Here is a 25675-nt window from a genome sequence, read left to right as displayed (position 1 = left end):
TTTTCTCGTGGCGAAATGAGATTTTTTTTTATTTTTCTCATATTTGGCAAAATAGTGGGAGAATTTAATTAAAAAATAAAAAAGCAAATTTTTTTTTTACGAATAAAAAAAAATTAAAAATTCCGATATTTACTGATATTTATGATTTAATCGGTCAGGCAATTTCTCACTTTTTCGGTGATTTATTAAAAAAATCACCGATATTTGTCACAGGATGGGACCAACTAATGTCCTAGAGATTCTTTAGGGTGTCAAAACAAGCTCATCTCGGCTCGGTGCAAGTGTTGCATACTTTTGTTTTACTCAGGACGACTCCTCGACGTGGTGATGCCAATAGGGCTGGGAAACAAGTCGAGCCGCTCGTGGCTTGGCTCATATTCAGCTCATAAAGCGCGCTTTCAAACTTGTAAAATAAGCTCGACAAGCTGAATATAAACAATGGGTGCTCGGCTAGGTTCGACTTATAGAAGCTTGTTAGGTAGTAAAAATATATTTACATATTTTATATATATGCAGTTTTTGTAACCATATTTCTCACAGCCTTAAAACAAATGTATTTTTTCGATAAACAAGCTGGTAAAGAGTTTGAACTCAGTTTCATTGTGATCTTGAACTCGGCTTGGTTTGCCATAGGAGTGAGTCATTGAACACTTCAAGCTCGGCTCGCTCAGCTTATCTACCAACCCTACTTACCATAGTCACAATTCACAAGTATCAATGTTTTTTGAAATTTCTTGAATTTATTGTGATATTTTAAAAAATTAAAATATGATTCAAAAGCGCAATATTTTCAAAATGTTGTATATTGTAAAAGGAATTCACAATTTTATCATGATAATCTAATATTAATGCACTTCATATATCTATATATATATTTTTAGATGTTTTCAAAATTTACCTATGCAAATTCTATAAAATTTTCCAATTAAAGTAGCAAATTTATAAATGTTAATACGCAGAGAAATATACTGATATTGAGAATTGTAGGTTTGGTTTCTCTGACTTGAGAGTTGAGTTTTATTAGATATATATTCGTGAATCTAACATTCAAGCAAATATATATATATATATATATATATATATATATATATATATATATATATATATATATATATATATATATATATATATATATATATATATATATATATATATATATATATATATATATATATATATTTATAGTGGAATCTTGCCAGTTCAAATATTGTTTTTAAGTATACCTTTAAGTGATGCCGTAGAGAAAATCTTATTTTATTTTAATGTTCAATTAAAGTGATGCGCTAAAGAAACCTTATAAGTATTACTGGTGCGTATGGACTCCATGTAACTTGATTCCAATCACTTCCGAGCCTATTTCAACAGTTTGACCCACTAGTAGGGGTGCAAACGGATTGGATATTATTAGATATCCGATTTTACTTTGGGATTTGGAATCTTCAATAAGATCAATGCAAGTTCAGATTGAACTTGGATTCATTTAATCGGATAGTTTTTGGATTTGGATATATTAAGTCAGTTCTAGTTTGGATTAAGATCAAAATCTAATATCATTGCATTGTTTTAATTGTAAACATCATGTTGTGTGTTTTCTTTTACCTGATAATGTATTACCACATATAGTTTGGATCCGAATTCAATCTTACATCAATAGATCTTTTCCAGGTTGGGACTTGGGTTGAGATCAAATGCACAAAATCCAAACTCCAAATTCAGATCAGGCTGAATCCGACTCATATCCGAACCGTTTGCAGCCCTACCAACAAGGCCCTAAGTTGATCCATAAGAAGACTCAACAAGTCAACAGTTGTCTTAAAAATTAACCACACATCGTTGTGCCCCAATAATACAATAAATTCACCAAGAACCAGTGACCAGTCACAATATAATAATAATAATAATAATAATAATAATAATAATAATAATAATAATAATAATAATAATAATAAAGAAGCTAGAGCTAGAGGGGCATATCAAAGAAACACCACAGACTCTAATGTCTCTATCAAGTCAAGCCGTCCTCAAATTTGTAATACATGGTCGGAATAATAATTTAAATAAAAAATCCGTAATTAACCAAAAAAGCAGGGGCAATTGGTACCTAATTATTCCCCTTGGGAAGGAATTTGGTGACGATGACGCGTCATTCCGGATAAAAACAACGCCAAGAAAATACCACAATAAAAAATGTGAATATAATAAATCTAAGAAAAGAAAAAAAAAGAACAACAAAACTTGTAGCTTAAGGCAACAGGAATTTCAAAGCGTCGTCTCCTCCTCTGGTTTCTTTTTCTCTTGAATAATAATATGTTAATTACAAATAACTGCCAAAATTATCGGTTATTTGCAAAATACACAACTGATTTGTTATTTAACAAATAACTCCCTCTATTTAGGTTTTTTTATATGGTTCTTTTAGAGTTAAATAGCACGTGGTTCTTTTCTGGATAACTGAGAAAATCCACCTTAGTCGTTCCTAAGCTCATTGGTGAAAGAATCCCAGGTTCGCCTTTGCCTATCATAGCTTAATTTGGCGATGTTCACAAGTTAGGAACCTTGGAAGCATAGGCTGAGCCACATATGGTTTAGGGTGAGGGCAAGTACCCATCTTAACCATGAATTCCCCAACAAAGGGGTTTGGGTCACCTTGACCCTAATGATATGCCTCTCCTTTGTAACCCAACCCCCTTACTAACCAAAAATCTCTCTCTCGCCTTGCCTATCATAACTTCCTCGATCGTGTTTCTTAGCATGGCTAATCCTTCACGAACAGGTGCAGACAGACAACTTCATTAAATCTATCGATTTTCATCTTCTGAGTAAATGTGTTTTGTGCGAGGCGATCGAAGAATCACTGCAAGAAACCTGTGGATTAGCGACGACCTAAATCTGTCGCTAATCCGTCGCTAAACAGTTTAGCGACGAATAGAGGCCATCGCGATTTTTTGCTCGCTAATTGGCGAAAAACTTATCTGTCATTAATTTCGTTGCAAATTTGTGATAGATTAGCGACGGACATTATCCGTCGCTAATCTGTCGCTAAATTTAAAAAAAAAAATAAAACAAAAATTGATCCCTGTCGAGCGGTATTCCGGCAGCAATAAGCCGGACTTATACCGCACCCGACAGGCATTGCACAGACTTGTATCGTCCTTCGTGAACCGGTGCTCTCCGGCATCGCCGTCCTCCGTGAACCGGCGTCGCCGTCCTCCAACAATCGCTCAGACTCGTCGCCATCCACCGTGAAACGACGTCCTCCGAAGTCGTCGCCGTCCTCCGGCATCGTCGCCGTCCTCTGGTGTCGCCGTCCTCCGTGAAACCTGCTTCCTCCGAAGTCATCGTCGTCCTCCGGCATCGCCGTCCTCCATGAAACTGCGTCCTTCGAAGTCGTCGCCGTCCTCCATCGTCGCTGTCCTCCATCGTCGCTGTCCTCCATCGTCGCCGTCCTTCGTCGTCGTCGTCCTCCGGCGTCGCCGTCCTCCATCGTCCTCGTCCTCCATAGTCCTCGTCCTCCGTCGTCGTCGTCGCCGTCCTCCGGCGTCGTCGTCCACCGGCGTCGCCATCCTTCATGAAACTGCCTCATCGCCGTCATGCTCTCCAGCGCGCTCTTCGACGGGGAGAGAGTGGTTTAAATCGTGCACGGTCGATTTAAATTTCGAACGAGGAAAGAGGGAAAATTTCGCGCTCGGTTTAAATCGAAAATTAGCGAGGGATTTAGCGAGGGAATTTTTCCGTCTCTAATCCGTCGCTAATTAGCGACGAAAAAATTCTCTTGCTAAATCTCTCGCTAAAATGGTTTTCTTGTATTGAGAATTAGCGACAAAAAATTGTTGTCGTTAATCTATCGCTAATTAGCGACGGATTAACGATGAAACAACTTTCATCGCTAATCCGTCGCTAATTAGCGATAGATTCATCAAAAAAGTTTTCTCTAGCTAATTTGTCGCTAATTTGCGACGGAAAAAATCCGTCGCAAATTTCCGTCGCTAATTAACAATTTTCTTGTAGTGAATTTGTGTTTCACCTTTTATGGGAGTGCCTTGTTTTTCAGAACTTCTTTAAGGTTACTTGGAATAAGTCTGTCATTAGCGTGGGCTAGGAGTCATTCGTTGTAGACATTTTGTGGGGTCCTCAGCCAGTTTGCAGTTGCAAGCACTGACGAATTATTTGAAGAAACATGGCTTCTCTCGTCCTGGTGAGATGTTTGGATGACTCGCAACAATGCTATTTTCTGGCATGTTTTGATAGTTTTCAATAAATTAGTGAATTGTATTTTGGTAGATGTGTACGATATTTTGCGCATTAGCATCTCCGATCTTTAGCGCTTTCTGTCAACCTGGACCCCCCTGAATCAGGCTGATCTCGTCTGGTTTTTGTTCTTAGTTTTGTTTCTGTGCTCTCGCCCTATCTGGAGCTTGTTTTGCGTTGTCGTTGGGTTCAATGTTTGTTGACCCTTTTCGCAATGTTGATATTTATAGTTCGACTCTCTATCATGATATGCCTTCCCTTACTCACCAAAACTCTCTCTCTCACATTTATACGGTCAAAATTTAAAAATAAAATAATAAAAGCCAAAACCCCCATCAAGTTTATCAACTACCTAACGTTCAAGCACTACTCTCTAAACATATATATGCAAACATACATACATACACATTTGTGCCCACTCTAATTTGGATTTCTTCCACAATCTCAGTGCTTCAGGTTTTGGGCGAATTTCAGCCGTCCATTTCTAAACTATTGATGCCATTTATCCAAAAGATGAATGACATCACAAACTTTTGTGGGGGCGGGGACCACTCATTTCCATGGGTTCTGTTCTCCGTTAACCGTCGGAGGCACCTTGGTCCTGATCAGCTCTCCTAAGAGATGAGGGGAGCTCTTGGGGGGCTCAAGTAATAAATTATATAAGTTAGAGTTTTTTTTGGCAAATATTTGATACTTTAAACCGCTACCTGTAATTCATTTTAATAGCGATGATGAAAGTGATGATGAGCAACAAGGATGATTTGAAGATCGGTTGAGGTTTATGAAGAGGGCCGGTTGCTTCGGCGCCGTACGATTGGGGTCCCCATTGTATATATAGGACCACGCGTCGCTTATTCTTTAGTTAGACCGTGAGTTTCGGACAAACCAATCAACCGAAAGAAAGAGAAATAAAAGAAGAAAGTGGTGGAGGAGAAGGAGAATTGGAGGTAGTGTGGTCATGGCTGATGATCTGCAGAGCGGAGTCTGTAGCGGAAATTGGTGGGCGAGGAGTGGCGGTGGGTTCGGCGGCTCGTCGGCATCTCTGTGCATGGCCACAGCAGCCATGAATGAGATTGGAAGCTTCGGCTGGTCGTCGGAAATTGCACAGATGAAGGCGAGGTCTGGGGAGGAGTCTGTCGACAACCACTCCGCCTCGATCTCCAGCGGTGGCTCGGTTGTGTTTCAGGAGGTGCATAAGCCGGATTCGAGCAGCGTGCTCATGGATTCGTCTTTGCAGCTGTCCTACTTCGGCCTCTTGACGCCGCCAGCAGCAGAATGGAGCCATGCTTTGATGTGAGTATTCACAGCATCAGAGCCATGGTTGTGAGCTGTTTATTGATTTTTTTCTTGGGTTTTCCTATTATATATATATATATATATATATATATATATATATATATATATATATATATATATATATATTTGTCCAAACATGCATGGTGGGTGCAAGTGTTATGCTGGTCAAGGAAAATCAATAGAAAAAAGTACGTCAGATTTGCTATGCAAAGACTGCATAATTTGATCTTTTATGATATATAAAATTTTCAAACTTGGTGTGTGGATGAAAATTATTCCTAGAAATTGATTAGTAAATACTGAAAATTAGTATGGTACATGTTTTAGTTGGCCATGTACCCAAATCTTTGGTATAGGAGAAACTGATTTTTTTTTCAGTCGTTTTTGGTTTTTCATGAAGAAATCTTTTATTCGAGTGCCAGAGATGGTGGCATTTGATCATGTGTATCAAGTGTTTTTGTGAATATCATGGGATATATTTTTTAGATTTCAGATGGGTGATGGAGTTTGAAAACTTTTTGGCTCTAGAGGACCTAGGTTGGTTAAAACAAAACGAGATGCTTTTTTTAGAAGGGATTTCGAGAAAACAGTAAACAAATCATTCATCATGTGCTGCATAAATTATGCTTGATTGATCAGGCATAAGTGATCAGATAATGCACTGTAAAGCCGAAAATCTTGTATTCGTGGCATCATAAATCACATATCTGTAGTGTGATTGTTAATTTGTCAAAATGCTCAAGAATCTGCTATTTTGCACTTTGAATTGTGTTAATTGGATGCTGTCACTAATAATACGGACTCCTGTGTAGACGTGGCGGAGGAAGAGAAGAAGGCAGCTTACAGGCCATGCTTCAAGAGGAAGACCTGAATTGTCAGCCAACTTTCGGGCGAGACCCATTGTTCAATTCCGGCCACTTCCAGAAGGATTGGGCCTGTGGAACAGATTCAAACATCATTTCACTGAAGCAAATGCATCAACACAGCTTGTTTGGACTGGAACAGCGCCTGAATTCTGGAGACTGTTCCGTTGCGGACCGGAGTATTCCGGCGAATAACTTGAGCAGTTGTGGATATCCTTCAATTATGTTGCAAGGATTGCTTGATCAAGAAACTCAGCTGTTGAACACGCCATCTATGAACTACCGGTTGAATTCACAGTCATTATTTTCTGATGAATTCTCTTCTTTTTCTTTGCCTAAGTTCCCACAATTTCTCAAATCAACATCATCTTCCTCATCACCCCCTAAACAGCAACCGCAATTGCAATTCTCAAACAGTGCTCCATTCTGGAACGTGTCGACGGAGGTCGATGTTCGGCCAACGTTATATGCTTCCTCAACTCCACAATTTCTTGCTTCATCATTTCAAGAGAAACCCAGTATCCATGATATCACCCTCAAGGTAACAATAAAAGAAACATATAGAATGACATCAAATTTTTTTCATTCAATTGTTGGTTAAGAGTTAAGTTTCTTTTTCTTTGATCTTTCAGAGAAATTGTAAAGAAATTCGCTATGCGATCTCATCGGATGTGAAGAAGGGTGGAAGTACTGAATCATCATTCAAAAGGCCTAGGATAGAAACACCATCACCATTGTCAACTTTCAAGGTAATTAAAGCAGTAATGCCTTCACCATAGAAGAAAATCAAACTTGTTTTGTACGTGTCTATTAAAATCATAGCAATCTTTATCTTCACAGGTTCGAAAAGAAAAATTAAGCGACAGAGTTACTGCTCTGCAGCAGCTAGTTTCGCCTTTCGGAAAGGTGATTTGCTTCCCATCTTTCTCTAAGAATATGATTGAAATGATCTTGGTTGTTTCTCTCTTCCTTTTTCTTCTTTGGTTTTCTTTTCTCCTTGTTCATGAATATGCAAAAAGTGTTCTGCTTTCCTGAATGCCCAACCTTTTCTTTTTTTCAGACTGATACGGCATCTGTCCTTCATGAAGCAATTCAGTACATCAAATTCCTCCATGATCAAGTTAATGTAAGTAGAAATTTTCACACCGTATATTTGCATTCACAATAAAAGAAAAAAACCATAACTTTAATGTTTTTTTGTCCCCTTTTTTACAGGCGTTGAGCAATCCATATATGAAAAGTGGAGTTCAGATGCATCAACATCCCCAGGTAGTTTAAAAAATAATCTTCAACACCTTTTTCAAGTTTTCTACTTTATTTTTTCTTCAACTATGGTGCAATGTGCTGTAGTAATTGTTTCACTTACATGCATGCCTCGTAATATTGCTTCCAAGTTTTCATGCACATTAATATTAACATTAATAAAATTGTTATTATTATTATTATTTGGTTATGATAATAATAGTAATAATGTTATTTTATCTTTTTCAGATGAATGTTAATGATTTTTTGTTAACTGCAGAACTCAGATAAATCAAAAGATCATGAAGGGCCCAAACAAGATCTAAGGAGTAGGGGATTATGCCTCGTTCCCATCTCTAGTACATTCCCTGTGAGTAGCGAGACTAGTGCAGCAGATTTCTGGACGCCAAATTGTGGAGGGAATTACAGATAAAGCGAAGCAAAACCAAGAAGAATTAGAGGAACTAATTCTCTATAATTTGGGATTTCAACCTAAAGCAAGTTGTGGGAAGAATACAACTAAATAAAAAAAGAAAAGGAAAAAGGAAGGGAGAGAGAGGAAGAAAGAGAAAAGGAAAAAAAGGAGGGAGAAAAAGATGAAATCAGAAGGGTGACTGTGGCCTTTGGATGCAAAAAGCAGAAAAAGGAGAGGTGACAGTTCAGGGACAGTCCATGCTGGGACATCTACAGGAGATATTATGATGGACGGCCAGGATTTGAGGGCCGTTGAAGACAATTTTAGTGTTGTAATAATTCTGATTAAAAATAACTTGCATGGGAAATGGTGATCATAAAAGTGTAAGTTAATTTTACATCTGATTTTTTTTTAGATTCAGCTACATTTATCGGAGAAGTGCGGGAAGAAAAGGGGGGATATGTCTTTGATAAATAACATATAAAACAAGCAACCACCTACTTTATATATATATATATAAAGGAATGATTGAATTCGGGAATTGGGGAGCGTAGGGCTGATTTTGTGAGGGGATCTTACTTTTGTTAATTTATATATTTTTCATGTGGTAGTGGAAGTCACAGGGTGCCCCACTGTCTGCTCTTTTCTGGGGTACTCATTATTCTGAGAGAGAGAGAGACCTTTCATATGCAACGTTAAATCTTTGCATCACATCAATGGAATGTCATTGCAAGACAAAGCCAAAATCAAAAGCGTCTCTCTCTCTCTCTCTCTCTCTCTCTCTCTCTCTCAGAGAACCTATAAGCAAAACCCTGAACCGCTCTCTACTATAGAAAGATAAAGTAGCATTAGAGTAATCGGAGGCTAATCAGTTGGAATATTATGATCGATGCTATACTTAAAAGCAATGAATCACATCTGTTCGATATATTCACCTGATCTTTTTATAGAGAGAGTGAGAGAGGTACCTTTTCTTTTTATTTTTTCTCTTTTTTTATGATGGTTGTAAACTTTCTAGGCATGCACTCAGAAGGAAGTAGAATTTAACCATGAGATTGGATATTATACATGCACATGTGCAACCTGAGAAGAAGCATCAACCGACATTCCAGATATGCATGGTGCACAATGAGAATACATGTGGTGATTGTGATTTGAATTTCATATCACCTGTCCATCCGGGTGATCAATGGCCACCAACATGAGCCGCTGATGATGTTGTCATGCGCACCTTTTCTGTGGGCCCTATGGCTCGCACAGTGGACGGAGGCTACGGAAAGCGGTAGAAACATGGACGGTAATGATGTCAGATCACCTGTGATCGGTGATTTGGCAGATCATCTAATCTATTTTTATTTTCATGTCCAAATCACTGATTTTTTTAGAGAAAAAAAAAACATGGCTCATCTCACCTGATAGAAGTGTGTGGGCCCACTTTTACAAATCCCAAGTGAGATGCATGATTCCCAATCCAGATGCCCAGTGAAAATTAAATATAATCGATGATTGGTTATACACAATATGACTGTAACTGTTCTTCTTAGAGGAATGAAGATGTTCTGTCTACATTGCACGATTGAAAATGATAGATATAGCAGTATGGATGAGAGAGAGGTATCATGTTGAACATTTTTTTTAACTTTGTTAAGCACATTATAGTTACTCATTATTATATTGTTCATTCTACATAATGCCGCCTCTGTGTTATGGGGTTGCAGAGGATATTGCAATCAAACACCTGGGTATGCGTTTAAGGGTACATTACCTGTTAAATTAGTAAAGAAGTGGTGGTAGCATAGCTCGAGGGTCTACTTAGGGAAGTAAACGGTTCATGGTGTAATGTGGTCAATACCATATCCGAATAATCAGATGTTGGCTAAATGGATTCGAATTCGTATTTAGATTCAAACAGTGAAAAGCTCATACCAAATCCACCCTTTTACATATAAATGGATTCTGATATCCGTCAAAGTTGGTTATTCATTGGATTGCGCAGCTAAAAAATAAAATCATATCCGCATCTAGTTATAATCAGATATGGGTTTGCCTTGCCAAATGTAGCTAAAGGAAATTGGACTAGGTCAGGTGTCAGATAAAATCTGATCCATCGATATCCCTAAGTGCACTGGCAAGGGTCTGCGATACCCCAGCTTGATTATCCCAAAAAAAAAAAAAAATAGCTCAACGGTGTGGCCATAAAAATATGTGATGCCCCCAACTGGCCATGCAACACCTGTCTTATTTGGATTGTTGGACCAACAAGTGTTATCAAAGTGGATGACACCATGGGTGTCAACTGGTCGGGTTTGATTCGGATCCAGGTAAAACCAAACCCAGACCTAATTTGAGAGGATGGTACCGAGTCCGAACTTGGTCTAATTTTACTCACCATAAGAGAAACCATACCCGGTTCTTATAAGGATTCCATGAATCAGACCTGGACCATACCCGATAAAATAATATTTTTTATCTTTTTTTACAATGAAAATTTACGGCTCTTAGTTGAAACTTGGGTTGAGCCCGAGTCTGGTATGAAATTTCACAAACCATACCTAGATCCATATATTAATCAGACCTTTTGGGTCCAACCCAGATTCTAATCGAACCTTCTTATTTATCACCAAACCCTGACCATATAGAGTATGATACGGGTCGGGTACGTGAGAGCTAACAACACACATTGTGCAGTGAGATGCAGCACTACACCTATTTAGTATAATGTAATTACACCTGATCCCGACTCCACCATTCTTATTAACATCACAAAGCCATTAACCTCATGGGCCTTGTTTGGATGACAACCAAAATGAGTTGTTTTTGAGAGAAACCCAGTTTAGAAGCCAAAACCAAGTTTAATCTCCATTTGGTTGCCAAAACATTAGGTTGCAAAACAGGTTCAAGAACCTGGTTTGTGAAAATATGCAGATTTTCAACACACAAAACCAAATTTATCATTGGATGTGTGAGGGCCACTGCCCTCTCCCCAACCCTTCAACCTCTATTTGATCCGGCCAGCAACGGGTCAAAAAAAATAGAGAGTGGATCCTGTGAAACGCTGGGTGAGATTAGCAGCTTTTACACCCACAAACCCCACCCCTTATTACTGTAGCTCATTATAAGTGGGACCCATAGAAGGCTGGGGTTTGTGGTTGTAAACGCTGGGTGAGATTGCTAATCTCATTCTGCGGTTGACAGGATCCACTCTCCAAAAAATGATGGGCGTGGAACCATTTTCCAATCAATTGATGGCAGAAAATTGCTGGTGGCCATGCTATCATCATCATCATTATTATTAGCATCATCATCATGGAGGTGTTGATGCACCTATACCAGCAGCATGGCCACCAGCAACACTACCACCGCTGCCATCATCATCAAATTAATCCTCATAAAGTTATCAAAGTGCATATCAGTTCATAAAGTTGCAGGTCCTTCAACAGATATTTTGACAGGGAACATCGGTGATATTTACCTGTTCAGCACTTATATAATTATTCGTAAGGATAATGTTACGAGTAGGTTTATGTAATAAGAACACATTTAAAAGCGGTTATTCTTTTATGATTTACATGGGAAAACAACACCTGGTGGGGAGATCTGTTGCTTTGGAAAGTCCTATCATGCTACCATCACCAAGATTAATGGAATAAAATCACAAAGCCACCCCCCTTACCCACCCAGCAAACCGCTGGTTTGGCCTTGCACGACACATGCACACACCTAACAACGAGGGATCCGCTTGTCTGGTAGCAGCAGCTAGCTCACGTCACCTTGTGTTGGGAAATTACAGGCTCAAAACCCAATAGTATAGTTGTATAACTTGTAGGGTAGGGTCTGCCTAACCCCAGCTTGCCTTTAAAAAAAAAAAACTAATGTAACCTTACATATCAAACCCGTCATGGCTTTTATCTTGAGACTTAAGGCAACTCCCTTAATCAGGTGTACGGATCCCTCGAGGGCTATATTAAAAAAAGTAAAAAAAAAAGTTAACCAGCAGACTTTTGAAGAGAGTCTTCTAAAAACAAGTAGAGAGACCAAAGTGATGTTGGAAGAGTGTGGAGTTTGATATAAATTTTTAATTTTTGTGGATCCAACTTCACGGTAAGTTGGTGGGGGTTGTACGAGGTTGCGTCACCTCTGCTCGTAAGGTGGGGGTTCGAGAGCGTTTGCTTTGAAGCGATTTTTTTGGAATGTAATTTTGTAATTTTATCCTACATTCTTTGTTATATTCAACAACCGTAGTAGATTTCTTGTAAAACTTGTAGACTCCTATTTAAAAGGGGCAATTTGACTATTATATTGTATCTCAATCAGTAAAAAAGAAGGCTCAGAGCAATCATGGACTTAAGCTATTCTTGTCAAACCACATAAAATCTTTGTTCTTCGTGGTGTGTATCTATTTTCTCCTTTTGCTTTTTCCTGTATTCGATCCATCGGTAGTTTGAAGCGTCATTCACTAACCAAGCTACACTTTCTTCTAACTAGTGGTGGAGGGTAAGCAAGCTACCTTGGCCTCTTGACAGAAGGTTCGTTGTCCCCTCCTTTTTAGTCTAGCTGTGGTACGATACTTAAACCCAAAGCTTCCCCCAATGAAGATGAGATTTAGGAGATATTTGCTCACCGGCCGCGGCACTGAAACCCAAAGCTATGATTAGATTCAATTGAATTTGTTTCGTTCAGATTCCACAGAGCCAGCCAATTTGGTCTGGTCCTATCCGACCCAACCCTGAAACAATGAATGACCGGCCTGTTTTGAACGGTGGAAAGGAAAGAGGAAAGAGGAAAGAGGGGGATCATGCTCTCTATCCGGGCACGATCAGGAACATCCAAATCTCAGACCGAGTACATGCCAGAATGACATATCATCGAAGACATGATAGGATAGGTTTAGGATTTAGGATAGGGTCAGTCTTAAGATTTAACCTTAGTTAATAGATTGTGTTGGGTTGGGTACCGGGTCCGCCCATGATGGGCGAGATCCGGACCCGGCCCACCATTTGAGGAGGGGGCGGTTTGGAAACTGCCCATCACCCCATCTTCTCAGAATCCTCTCAATAGCATGAGAGACATAGAGATGAATACACACAGAGTGAGAGGGACTGTGTAGTTGCTGAAAAGAAATAAGAGGGTGTGCACAGAAAAAGAAAGAAAGAAAAGAAGACGGTAAGGCGTCTTCACAGTGATTAAACATTGTGAGACACTTGGACTGTGGATTCGTCGTTCTCTCCAAGTGAGGGCACACATCCATTGAGCAAAAACATGCATCAACGATCCGATTTTCCGCTTCCGCTTCAACGAAAATGTATGATTCATTCCCTTCATTGGTATCAAAGCATAATTTTTTTTTGATGTTGTTTTTGCTTGCGGAAATATCCCCTTTGTTCAACGAAAAGGCCGGGACTACATGCGTTCATGGTGGACGCTTGCAGCAGGGCATCATACGATTTTTTTTTGACTGTGTGGGCATGGGATCGTCCGGCTCTAATGTCCGGGCCAGATCCATTTTTTTTTGTTTGCCGGCCCTGCTGTAGCCAGACCGCTGGCCTAGTCGGCGGACTTGTTTTTGCCACTGACCCTGTGGCTAGGACGTTGGTTTGGCCTTCAGCCAGGCGGTCTGCAGCAAGCCATGTTGCGGAGCAGGCCCGACCATGGGCCAGACCCTGCGGCACAGGCCGCAGACCTTCTCAGGTCCTACAGCGGCACTGACCATACATTTTTTTTGCTCCCAGCATGCGGCATAGGCCGCAGGCTCAATTCGGTCTGACCCGACCCTGCGGCATAGGCCACAGGCTCTTATGCTTCCAGCCTTGAGGCATAGGCCGCAGGCTTAGTCATCCGACCTGACCCGGCTTGACCCAACCTTGTGGCTTAGGCCATAGGCTTTTATGCTCCCTGCCTTGCGGCATAGGCCGCAGGCCTAGCCCGGCCTGACCGGCCTTGCGGCATAGGGCACAGGCTGAGTTCCTAGAACTGCGGCACGGGATGGAAATTTTTTTTGGCTGAACCCTGGCAGGGCCAGGGTCCATGTGGGTCAAGGCATATTGGCTAGTGGTTGGAGTCATAATTTTTGTTTAAGCCACGGATGAGCCGGGGATTCATGAATCTTTTTTAATATATATTTTATTCATATATGTGAATGAATATGATATAATCATATTGATTATACGATGGATTTTTAAGTACTTTGGAAGTATTTATTCCATGAGTTAATATCTGATTCAAACAGTCATAATACAGTTTAGGTAAATATAATCATCTTAGGGAAAGTTGGAGATGATTGTGAACGTAGTGATCTTTTGATTTCACATCCTATAAAAAATTATATATTATCTAATCGTGTGATTATGACTGCATATAGATGTGCTAATGATTATATCATAACATGCTTGAATAACATTTTTGCACATTGCTTTACTCTTATTTTTATAAGGACATGGCTGCACCAAGTAAATCAATAATGGACTTGGCACCAATTGAAAAACTGAATGATGATAACTACGATATATGGCATAGAAAGATTCAGTTTACACTAAAGAAGGTTGAGGCCTTGGAGGCTCTCAACCATACTATGGATCGACCTGAAATTGGTAATGGGGCACAATCTCGTAGGGACATGAAGACCTATGAGAAATGAAAGTGCATGAATACTGATGCACGTGTCACCATGCTATGTTCTATGTAGGATGACATAATGTGCCAATTTGAGCATTATAAGACTGCTCAACAAATGTGAATGACCCTTAAAGATAAGTTTTGGGGAACATCAGCCATAAAACTAAGGAGGCTGACCACCAAGTTCGATTCATAAAGAAAGTCTCCTTAGCACACTATGCGCCAGTATCTCAGGGAGATGACAAACATGATTAGAGAGCTCAATAGTGCAGAGCATACCCTTACAGATGAACAATAGGTCCAGGTTGTGATTCGGTCTCTGCCACATAGTTGAGAGCATATGAAAATAAATATGACTCATAACGAAAGTATTAAGACTTTCAATGATATCGCCCGTCATGTAGAGCTGGAAAATGATCGCCTTGAAGCCACTCAATCATCTAGCATGAGGGCATATGTGGCAGAAAACTCTAAAAGGCCAAAATCTTTTAAGAAGAAATTTTATGGACCAAAGAGGTTTAAGAAAGGTAACAAGAAGGGACAAGACAAAGAGCAAGAAAAGAATCCTTATGAGTGCTTTAGGAAGCGTGAAAGCAAGAAAAATAAGGCAAATACAAAATGCTTTAAGTGTGGCAATTTGGGTCACTATGCTCGTGAATGTCATGAGCAGGAGAAGGTACATTCTCTTAAAACTCCTGTTTTACATGCAAATATTTGTAGTTGTGCACTAATTATTGAATCTAATCCTATGTGGATTGTAGACTCAGGAGCCACTGACCATGTGACCAAAGACCACATAAATTTCGTCGAATATAGGAAGATGCCATCTGGTTCGAAGTGGTTGTTCTTGAGGAACAACACTAGAGCAGAAGTCAAAGGGATCGAGACTTGCAAATTGCATTTGCAAGGAGGACGATCTTTATTATTATATGATGTTCTGCATGTTCTAGAGATTCGACAAAATTTGATTTCAGTTTCTGCTTTATCTATGTTAAACTATAAACTTGTGTTTGGGGATGTCAATGTTGACATCATTTGTGGATAAACTTTAGTTGCTTCTGGTTTCTTGATGAATGGTTTCTATGTGTTGAACACATAACTTATAAGTTTGAATGTTAATGATGAATGCTTTTCACTTGTTTCAACTGCTAATAATATGGATGTGGATGTATCTGTATGGCATGCTCGACTTGGATATATAGGGCAAAAGAGAATGGGTAAACTTGCACGAGAGGGTCTTTTGGGATCCCTTGCAAAGATTGAAATGCCTATATGTGAGCATTGTCTTGCTGAGAAAGCAACTCGATTGCCTTTTGGAAAGGCAATTAGAGCAGCCTATCATCTTTAATTAATTCATTCAGATATATATATTGGCCAATGAATGTGGTAATGAGGCATCGAGCTTCTTATTTCATCACTTTTATTGACGATTATACACGATTTAGCCATGTGTATTTAATTTCACATAAATATGAAACATTGGATTGCTTTAGATTCTTTATGAACATGGTGGAGAATCAACTTGATCGTAGGATCAAGGCTTTGAGAACAAATCATGGACGCGAATATCTATCTGAATAATTCAAAAAATTGTGTGATGATAAAGGGATAGATAGACAATTAACTACTCCTCGAACTCTGCAACAAAATGGTGTTGCAGAAAGGAGGAATAAGACCCTCTTAGAGATGGTCAAGTCCATGATGGCGCAGACAAATTTACCTATTTCCTTTTGGGGTGATTGCTTGTTGATTGCCGCTCATGTATTAAATTGTGTACCATCTAAATCTATTTCTTCAACTCCCTATAAATTGTGGAAAGGCAGAAAGCCAAATTTGGCTTATCTTAAACCCTAGGGGTCTGCTGCATATGTTCATAATCTTTTTCATCAATATGAAAAATTGGGTCCTAGGAGAAAGAAGTGTATCTTTATAAGATATTGTGAACATTCAAAAGGATATATGTTCTTAGGAGAGAATACTGATGCGAGTGTTTCTGAAATAGATTCTAGAGATGCCACATTTATTGAAAGTGACTTTCCTAAAAGAGGAGAGATAGAGCATCACTTTCAGTTCTATGAATTGGATGATGAAGATCAATCTAAAAAAATTGATTATCATGTTTTAGAGACACAAGATGATGTGTCTATACCACTATTGGATAGTGGGAGTAACACTTAAATGGATATCGACTTTGAAGAAGATTTGGCAACTCGAAAGAGTTTGAGAAAGAGAATTCCTCGTCCGAGATTCCAAATCGAAGGGGAAGCCTTTGTGGTTTTGCCCCAAGATGATGAGATACCTAAGAGTGTTAGAGATGCTCTATATTGTTCTAAAAGGGATGAATGACACAATGCAATGGAAGAGGAAATGAAATCCATGGCATCCAACAAGGTCTGGGATCTTGTTAATCTTCCAAAAGGAAGAAAACCTATTGGGAGCAAATGGGTTCTTAATATTAAAAGGAATGTCGATGGATCTATCGAGCGATATAAAGCTCGTTTGGTTGCTAAAGGATACACACAGATGGCAGGGATAGACTATGATGAAACATTCTCACCTGTGGTCAAATTGACCTCTATTCGCCTTTTGTTAGCCATAGTGTCACATATGGATTTAGAATTACATCAGATGGACATTAAGACTGCATTCCTTAATAGAAAACTGGATAAAGAAATATATATGGAACAACCCGAGGGGTTTGTTACTGCTGGCTTTGAGCGCAAAGTGTGCAAGCTTAAATGATCCATTTATGGATTAAAGCAGTCATCTAGACAGTGGTATTTAAGGTTTCATGAGACCATCATGAGCAATGACTTTGCTATGATTGATGAGGACCACTGTGTTTATCTTAAGCATCAAGGTCCAAAATTTGTGATTCTAACTTTATATGTGGATGATATTTTATTGGCTAGTAATCATTTGGAGTTTCTAAAAACCATTAAAGAATGATTGTCTATTCATTTTGAAATGAAAGATATGGGTGAAGCATGCTTTATGTTGGGCATAGAGATTAAAAAAGATCATTCAAGAACACTTCTTTGTCTTTCACAAGAGTCATATATAAAGAAGGTCCTATAATGATTTCATATGCAAGATTGTAAACCCATAGATACTCCTGTTGTAAAAGAGAATGATTTAAGTCTTAAGATATGTCCAAAGGAATCTAAAGAAATAGAAGCTATGTCCAAAGTCCCTTACTCCAGTGCAGTAGGCAGCCTTATGTACCTTATGATGTGCACCCGACCTGACATATATTATGCAGTAGGGTTGGTGAGTAGATATCAAGCTAATCCAGGACAAGCCCATTGGAAGACTGTCAAGAGGATTATGAGATATCTTAAAGGTACATTAGATTCAGTTCTTTGTTACCATAGTGGTAACATGTGTGTGGTAGGTTATACTGACGTAGATTGGGGCGGAGACCCAAATGAGCATAAGTCTACGTCTGACTATGTGTTCTTGATGAACAATGGTGCTATATCTTGGTGTAGCAAGAAGCAGACGTGTGTAGTCTTATCCACAATGAAAGCTGAATTTGTTGCAGGCTCGTTCGCAGTGCAGAAATGTGTTTGGTTAAGAAGATTCATCAAACATTTGGGACTCTCTTCTAAAGCAAATCTGCCAGTGACTTTATTCTATGATAATCAAGCGACAATTGTGTTTGCTAAGGATCCCAAGTTTCATAATAGAACCAAATATATTAATACGAGATGCAAGTATATGCACGATATTGTATCTAAAGGCAAGGTTGCCTTGGCGTATGTTAATACCTAAGATATGGTGACAGATCCCTTTACTAAGCCAATCAATAGGGATTCTTATGTTAAACATGTAAAATCTATGAGTATTTGTAAGATTTGATATGCTAATGTTATTCTTATTTCTTTCTATGATCATTGTATAACATGTTGCACATCTATATAAGTATGCTACCAGGTTTGAGATAAATCTTCTCACACGGATTTATCGCCTCAGACGCTGCTTGTGGGCGGGCTGAGATGAGATGTAACAAAATCAAGGGTTGCTGAATTAATAAGCATGTCGGATTTTGGGGATATCATATGATAATAACTCAGAAGAGTGAGAGTACAATGAGTTATGATATTCGCCATATATACGTATATGTGATACATCGCCCTAACTAGGTTAGGATGAGGTCTCGTGTATATTTAACTATATGGAGAGACCGACCTTCACTACAAGAAAATTGTTAATTAGCGACGGAAATTAGCGACGGATTTTTCCCGTCGCTACTTAGCGACAGATTAGCTAGAGATAGAATCTGTCGCTAATTTGCGACGGATTAGCGAGGAAACGACTTTTATCGCTAATCTGTCGCTACTTAGCGACGGATTAGCGACAGCATGTTTTTGTCGCTACTTTTGATTACAAGAACACCATTTTAGCGACGGATTTAGAGAGGGAACTCTGTCGTCGCTAATCCGTCGCTAATTAGCGACGGAGTAGCGACAGAATATATTCCGTCGCTTTTTTGGTATTTGGGTTTCGCGACGGCTTCGCGACGGAATTTTTCCGTCGCTAAGCCGTCGCTAAATGTCGCGTAAATCCCTAATCCCATCCCTCTTTCTCTTTTCCCTGTTTCGCTGTATTGCTCCCTCCCGCCGCCCGTCGGCTCTCGCCACCGTCCGGCCACCGCCGCTCGCCAGCCGCCGCTCCCCGTCCACCGCTCGCCAGCTGCCGCTCCCCGTCAACCTCCCGCCACCGTCCGGCGAAGCGCAGGTAATATTCTTCTTCTTCTTCTTCTTCTTCTTCTTCTTCTTCTTCTTCTTCTTCTAAACGCAGGGGGTACGCCCCTTCCCTGCCGAAAACGGAGGGGGTTTAACCCCCTGCCGTGCTTTCCGGCAGGGGGGGTCGACCCCCTGCGTTTCCGGCAAGGGGGGTCGACCCTCTGTCGGAAAGGCATGGGGGGTCGACCCCCTGCCGGAAACGCATGGGGGGTCGACCCCCTGCCGGAAACGCATGGGGGGTCGACCCCCTGCCGGAAACGCATGGGGGGTCGACCCCTCTGCCGTAAAGGCACGGCAGGGGGTCAACCCCCCATGCCGGAACTGCCTTTCCGGCAGGGGGTTTAACCCCCTTCCCTGCCGGAAAGGCAGGGGGTTTAACCCCCTGCCGTGCTTTCCGGCAGGGGGGGTCGACCCCCTGCGTTATGCTGCCTAAGTGACTTGTCAAAAAAAAAAATTCTGTTTTTGAATGCCTATGCTGCCTATATGAATCGTTTGAAAAATAAAATCTGTAGTAGGAATAACATGTTGCCGATGTGTATTGCTTTTGAAAAAAACAATCTGTTATGAGATATATTATGCTGTCTATGTGAATTGGTTTCAAAAAAATCTGTTTTTTAATGCATATGCTGCCTATGTAAATCAGTTTGAAAAAAAAATCTTTAGTAGGAATACTATGTTGCCTATGTGTTTGTTTTTAGAAAAAAAATTTGTTATGAGATACCTACGTTGCCTATGTGATCTGTTTTGAAAAGAATTTTTGTTATGGATACCTATGCTGCCCATGTGATCTCTTTTTAAAAAAAAAAAAGTTATTATGTGATCCCTATGTTGTCCATGTGATTAGCTTGAAAAAAAAATTGTAATATGTGTATATAAGATGTCCATATGGTTTTAAGTGTAGTTTGCATATATGTTGTCCATATGGATTTTAAGTTGAAATTTTTTTTGTAATGTATATATACAAGTTGTCCATGTTGTTCAATTTGTTAGTTTGTTAATGTCTACTGGTAGTTAGTTTTACTTCAATTTGTTTTCTTGAAATCTGGTTAGTTAGAGTATTTCAATCTATTGGTCTTTTATTATTATATTTTTCTTAGATAGATTGGTATTTAATGTTCTCACAATCAGTTAGTTAGATTAGGGCTATTTGAATTCTTTATGATAGTGGTGGTTAAACGGAGTTCACATCTTTTCTAGTAAACTAATTGATTGATTTACTATTCCTTTGCTAAGTAGTTCAGATTAGAAATTGTCTATGACTTTATGTTAGTCGACTGGTTCAACATGTTATAGCTGGTTTGTTAAATTAGCATCTTCTAGTTAGATTTGGCTTAACATATATACTATTTTTCTTTTCTCTTCTTTCAATTAGTTAGAGTTGTTTTAATTTGTTTTAATTTTTTTAGTTAGTGTTTCATCTTGTTTCATGATTAGTTAGTTTGTTACTTAATTTGTTTTGTTTTTGTGCAGATTTTTCAACGGAACCAACTCGTGCTCGGCCACCTGTGGTAAGTAAATGACAAAAACAATGCAAATCGGGTAAATACCCGTGGTGAGTAAGTGATGCAAACGTATCACATGTTATTTAATTTATTGAATGCAGCACTTTATTGTTCACACACTCACTTAGTTGTTGATATCTAGGACTGCTTTGTTGGAGTTCGGAGATCATGCTGAGCATGATTTTAATGTAGAAATATGGAAGTGTTCTTATTTTTGGAGTACGGAGTCCATGCTAAGCATGGTAGTAGTTAGTGAGATATTGAAGTGTGTTTGCTGCAGGTACATGTTTGCCATTTATTTGATATGAATGATTATGATGTATTGCAATGTTTGATGTAATTGTATCCATGCTTGCATGTAGTTACTTTCAATTTGATTTTGACTTCCATGTGAAATTTTATAATAAAAGCATGCTTCAAATGATTGTATCATGTCATTAATAGTTTGCACATGAAAATATTAAGTTATCAATGCATGCATCAAAATTCTTGTTATTGTTTGACATAGTATATTGCATTGTAATACTTGATGTGAGTTGTATTGCAATACTTGGTGTGAATGATTAAAAATTTTATTTCAATGTATTGTAATACTTGATACGAATGATTCGAATGCATTGTAATTTATCTGAATGTATTATAATTTATGCAATTAACGAATGATTTGAATTAGTGCAATACTTGATGTCAATGATTTGAATTATTTGAATGCATTGCAATGCTTGATGTGAATGACTTGAATGCATTGTAATACTTGATGTGAATTATTTGAATGTATTGTATGACATATGTTATTTGTTAGAATATGGTTCGTGGAGGTTATAGTGGTCGCTCATCCAGTAGTAGCCAGGCTCAACCTTCATCTTCACGGGCTCCTGTGATAGGTATATCATATAACTAATTAGATGCTTGATTAGTTCAAATGCACATTCTGAGAACTTGGTGTGTATTTTTTTACAGATGATGTTGCGCCTGTACACGACCCACCTACACCAGTTGATCGCACAAGTCAACAGCCAACACAGGAAACAGGGTCTTCACAGGCTGGCACAAGAAGACTCATTCGAATAGTGTATATCGATAATCGACCGTAAGTATTTTGTTTTCAATTATTGCATATCTTTTAAATATTTTATATTGATATTTACTGTGTAACAATTTATGTGCAGCACGAGGTTTGAGCCACAAGAAGTAGTACGGGAGATTAGGAATTCACTTCTTCAACATCTACCAGGACCAGTTGCTCAATGGAAAGAGTACCCAAAGGAGGTATTAGACAGATTGTGGTCCTCATTCATGGTATACAGTTGTTCCTCATAGTTAATGTGTTTCATATTTAATTTATTTAAGCAATGTCTACTAACTTTCTGAAAATATTTGTAGGCTTCGAATCGCTTTGCAACTACGGTGGAAGAAAATGATGCAAGGAAGGTGTGGCAGAAGGTGGCTGCCAATCGATTTGCAGACATGCTGCACACTATGAAGACTGCAGCAAAAAAAGCATCTGGCGTAGTAGATGATCCATTACTGTGGAAGGGCCATGGTCCTATTACTATCAGGAGAGATTACTGGGATGAAATGTGCGATATGTGGGCGGGAGATGCATTTAAAAATCACTCTGCGAAGGCTTCACAAAATCGATCGAAGATGCCCGAAGCCCATCTACACACAGGTGGATCTAAGACATTTGGGAGCCACCTAAAGAAAATGGTAACTCATCAATATATAATATTAATTTTATAAGTATAGTTGCAAATTTGTGTACTAAATCTTTTGTCATTTAACTTCGCAGGAAGCAGAAAAAGGAGGCAGTGTACCATATAAGGATGTGTTTGTAGAAACACATAAACGGAAGACCACGGGAGTCTTCGTATCAGAGAAGGCGAGAACGACAACGGTATGTATTAATTCTATTAATAATCATTGCAATATATATGCAAGTCATCATAATGTTATCATTAATTATTAATGAATACTTTAAACATTATTTTGTAGGAGGCATATGAGCAACAAATGGTAGAGCGATATGGTGAAGATGCTACTCAGCATCCATCATTTGATCCTACAGCATGGGTGACTGCAGCAGGTGAACCCAAAAAAGGTCGCGTGTTCGGGTTTGGGAGTAATATGAACACTTCACCAGTTATTGGTTCTTCCAGTTACGGCTCACCAACTTCTTGCGCCGACATAAACTCCAAGCAGCCGACTATTCTTTCCGGTGATGATGTACGCGAGATCATTAATGAATCACTGAATAACTACTTCCAATACACCGTCGCCCCCTTTCTCCGAAATGAGATCAAGGCCGCTGTTCAGGATAGGGGATCTTCGATTCCAGGTCCCTCTCAGGTATAATCACATATATAGTTTTTTTGACTATCTTAAAGCACATCTGAGCATGGTAGAATCACATATAGAGTTTTTCTAGATGCCTTAGAACACATATGAACATGCTATAATCACATATTCAATTTTTTTACTGCCTTAGCACACATATGAGCATGATAGAATCACATATATATATATTTAACTTTTTGTCTGTCTTAGAGCACATATGAGCATGATAGAATCACATATAAAGTTTTTTTTATTGCATTAGAACACATAAGCATGATTCAGTTTTTTTACTGCCTAAGAACACATATGAGCATATTATAATCACATATTCTGTTTTTTGACTGCCTTAGCACACATATGAACATGCTATAATAACATATAGAGTTTTTTAACTGCCTTAGAACACATATGAACATGTTATATATCATTTATGATAGAATCACATATAAAATTTTTGGCTTTGCCTGCCTTAGAGCACATATGAGCATGCTATATTCACATATTCAATTTTTTTACTGCCTTAGCACACATACGAGCATGATCGAATCACATATATAGTTTTTTGCCTGCCTTAAAGCACATCTGAGCATGGTAGAATCACATATAGAGTTTTTTTATATGCCTTAGAACACATATGAACATGCTATAATCACATATTCAATTTTTTGACTGCCTTAGTACACATATGAGCATGATAGAATCACATATAGAGTTTTTTTATTGCCTTAGATCACACATGAGCACATGATAGAATCACATATAGTGTGTAATTTATTTCATTATATTTTGTTTATCAATACTGACTGTTCTTTTCTTGTGTAGGCTGCTAGCGATAATCAGGGTAGTGGAGCTGAAGGGACAGATAAAGACAATGAACAAGAAGACGCACAAAATCTTGGCGATGATTAGAGGACTGTGTTGAAGAAGTTCTATTTTTTTTATTTTTCCTAATTGTAATTGTTGAATTGTAAATAATTAAACTTCTTAGTTTTAAGGTGGAACGATTAATTATTATAGATACTTGTTATATGAATTTTTTTGTGTGGTTTGTTTTTTATTTACAGGAAATATAAATTGTACAGGAAATATAAATTGTACAGTTCTCCGTAATTAATTTTTAAATAATTTTTTTTTGATTTTTTTTCGTGTTTGCGACGGATTAGCGACGGATGATTCCGTCGCTATTCATATTAATCTAGCGACGGCTTAGCGACGGAATTAAATCCGTCGCCACGCCGTGGTCGCCGTTTAGTACCGGCGGATTGGCGACGGAATATAGCGCTCGTTATTCCGTCGCAATTAGCGACGGACTTGGCGACGGAATTATTCCGTCGCCAGTTAGCGTCGAAATATTCGCGACGTAAGCATACTGTCGCCGCGTTGTCGCTAATCCGTCGCTAACATGGTTAGCGACGGATTAGCGACGGATTAGCGACGGAAGGTGGTCGTCGCTAATCTACTGCTCTGTTGTAGTGCTTGCTATCTAAATGTCAAGGATAACCTGGTTGACTAGATCTGAGGACTTGGATAGACATTGCATGAGAATGCGCATCCTGAAGGACTCAAGTTAGTTTCTTGGGGAGGAACTGAACTAGTATAGATCTGTACGACAGAGAATCAATGGTGTATGCATACACTCACTGGAGTGAGAAAGTCTTGCCGTAATACGTGAGTCATACCACGTATGTCGCATCGTAACTTCAAGTTGACCACAAAAGAAAATGAAGAATGATCCCTGCTTCTTCATTGTGTGAGTCCTTGATATATATATATATATATATATATATATATATATATATATATATATATATATATATATATATATATATATATATATTGGTGTCCTTATTGACTTTTGACCTTATTTTAAGGAGAAAGATGAGTGTTGCTACTTTAGCATGTTGCTTAAGGCCATGTATGATTCGGTCTAAAAGAACATGTCTGGGAAAGCAACTTATCTTGATTCAAAGAATAAGAGTTGGAAAGGAAGATCATTTGACATTTTCAGATTATGCACATATTAAAAGCTAGCTTATTTTTCCACAACTTGGGGATGTTTGGGTTTATGATAAAACATGTGACATAATGGAAGGCCTTGTCTAGCATAGCTTAGCACTATGATATGTGCTGAGAGATTCAGTATGCTAGAATGTGAAAAATGTATTTGATCTAGGACACAATGAACTTTTTATCTGGCTTATGCAGGTATACCTTGTGTTATATTATTGTTTGCAGGTTTAGGCTATTATGTTACACTAACCGGTACATAATATGCCTCCACTCCCTAAGCTCACGGGTCACACGGTCCATTTGCTAGTATGAATACCCGATGTTATTTACCATCTGAACAAGTTTAGTATTCTTTCTTCTAAGATCTCTTCCCATCATGTGCGAGTGGGAGAATGTTGGGTT

The 25675-nt window shown here is 38.8% G+C and overlaps 2 protein-coding genes across 2 annotated transcripts; both read left to right on the top strand.

Moving 5' to 3' along the window:
* The first annotated feature begins 5269 nt into the window (after positions 1-5269).
* Positions 5270-8437, top strand: LOC149823004 (transcription factor bHLH112-like). The gene is made up of 7 exons (XM_089980480.1): positions 5270-5541; positions 6357-6948; positions 7040-7156; positions 7248-7313; positions 7468-7533; positions 7623-7676; positions 7930-8437. Exons 1-7 carry the CDS (start codon positions 5297-5299, stop codon positions 8080-8082), a joined length of 1293 nt encoding a protein of 430 aa, XP_089836606.1. The 5' UTR covers positions 5270-5296; the 3' UTR covers positions 8083-8437.
* A 14490-nt stretch (positions 8438-22927) lies between these two features.
* On the top strand, positions 22928-24362 carry LOC149823003 (uncharacterized). The gene is made up of 2 exons (XM_089981372.1): positions 22928-23275; positions 24086-24362. Exons 1-2 carry the CDS (start codon positions 22940-22942, stop codon positions 24170-24172), a joined length of 423 nt encoding a protein of 140 aa, XP_089837498.1. The 5' UTR covers positions 22928-22939; the 3' UTR covers positions 24173-24362.
* The last annotated feature ends 1313 nt before the right edge of the window (positions 24363-25675 follow it).

Source organism: Nuphar pumila, chromosome 11 (genome assembly GCF_984573655.1).
Source record: "Nuphar pumila chromosome 11, dmNupPumi1.hap1.1, whole genome shotgun sequence".
Classification (NCBI taxonomy): domain Eukaryota; kingdom Viridiplantae; phylum Streptophyta; class Magnoliopsida; order Nymphaeales; family Nymphaeaceae; genus Nuphar; species Nuphar pumila.
This window is presented reverse-complemented; position numbering and strand designations above follow the sequence as displayed.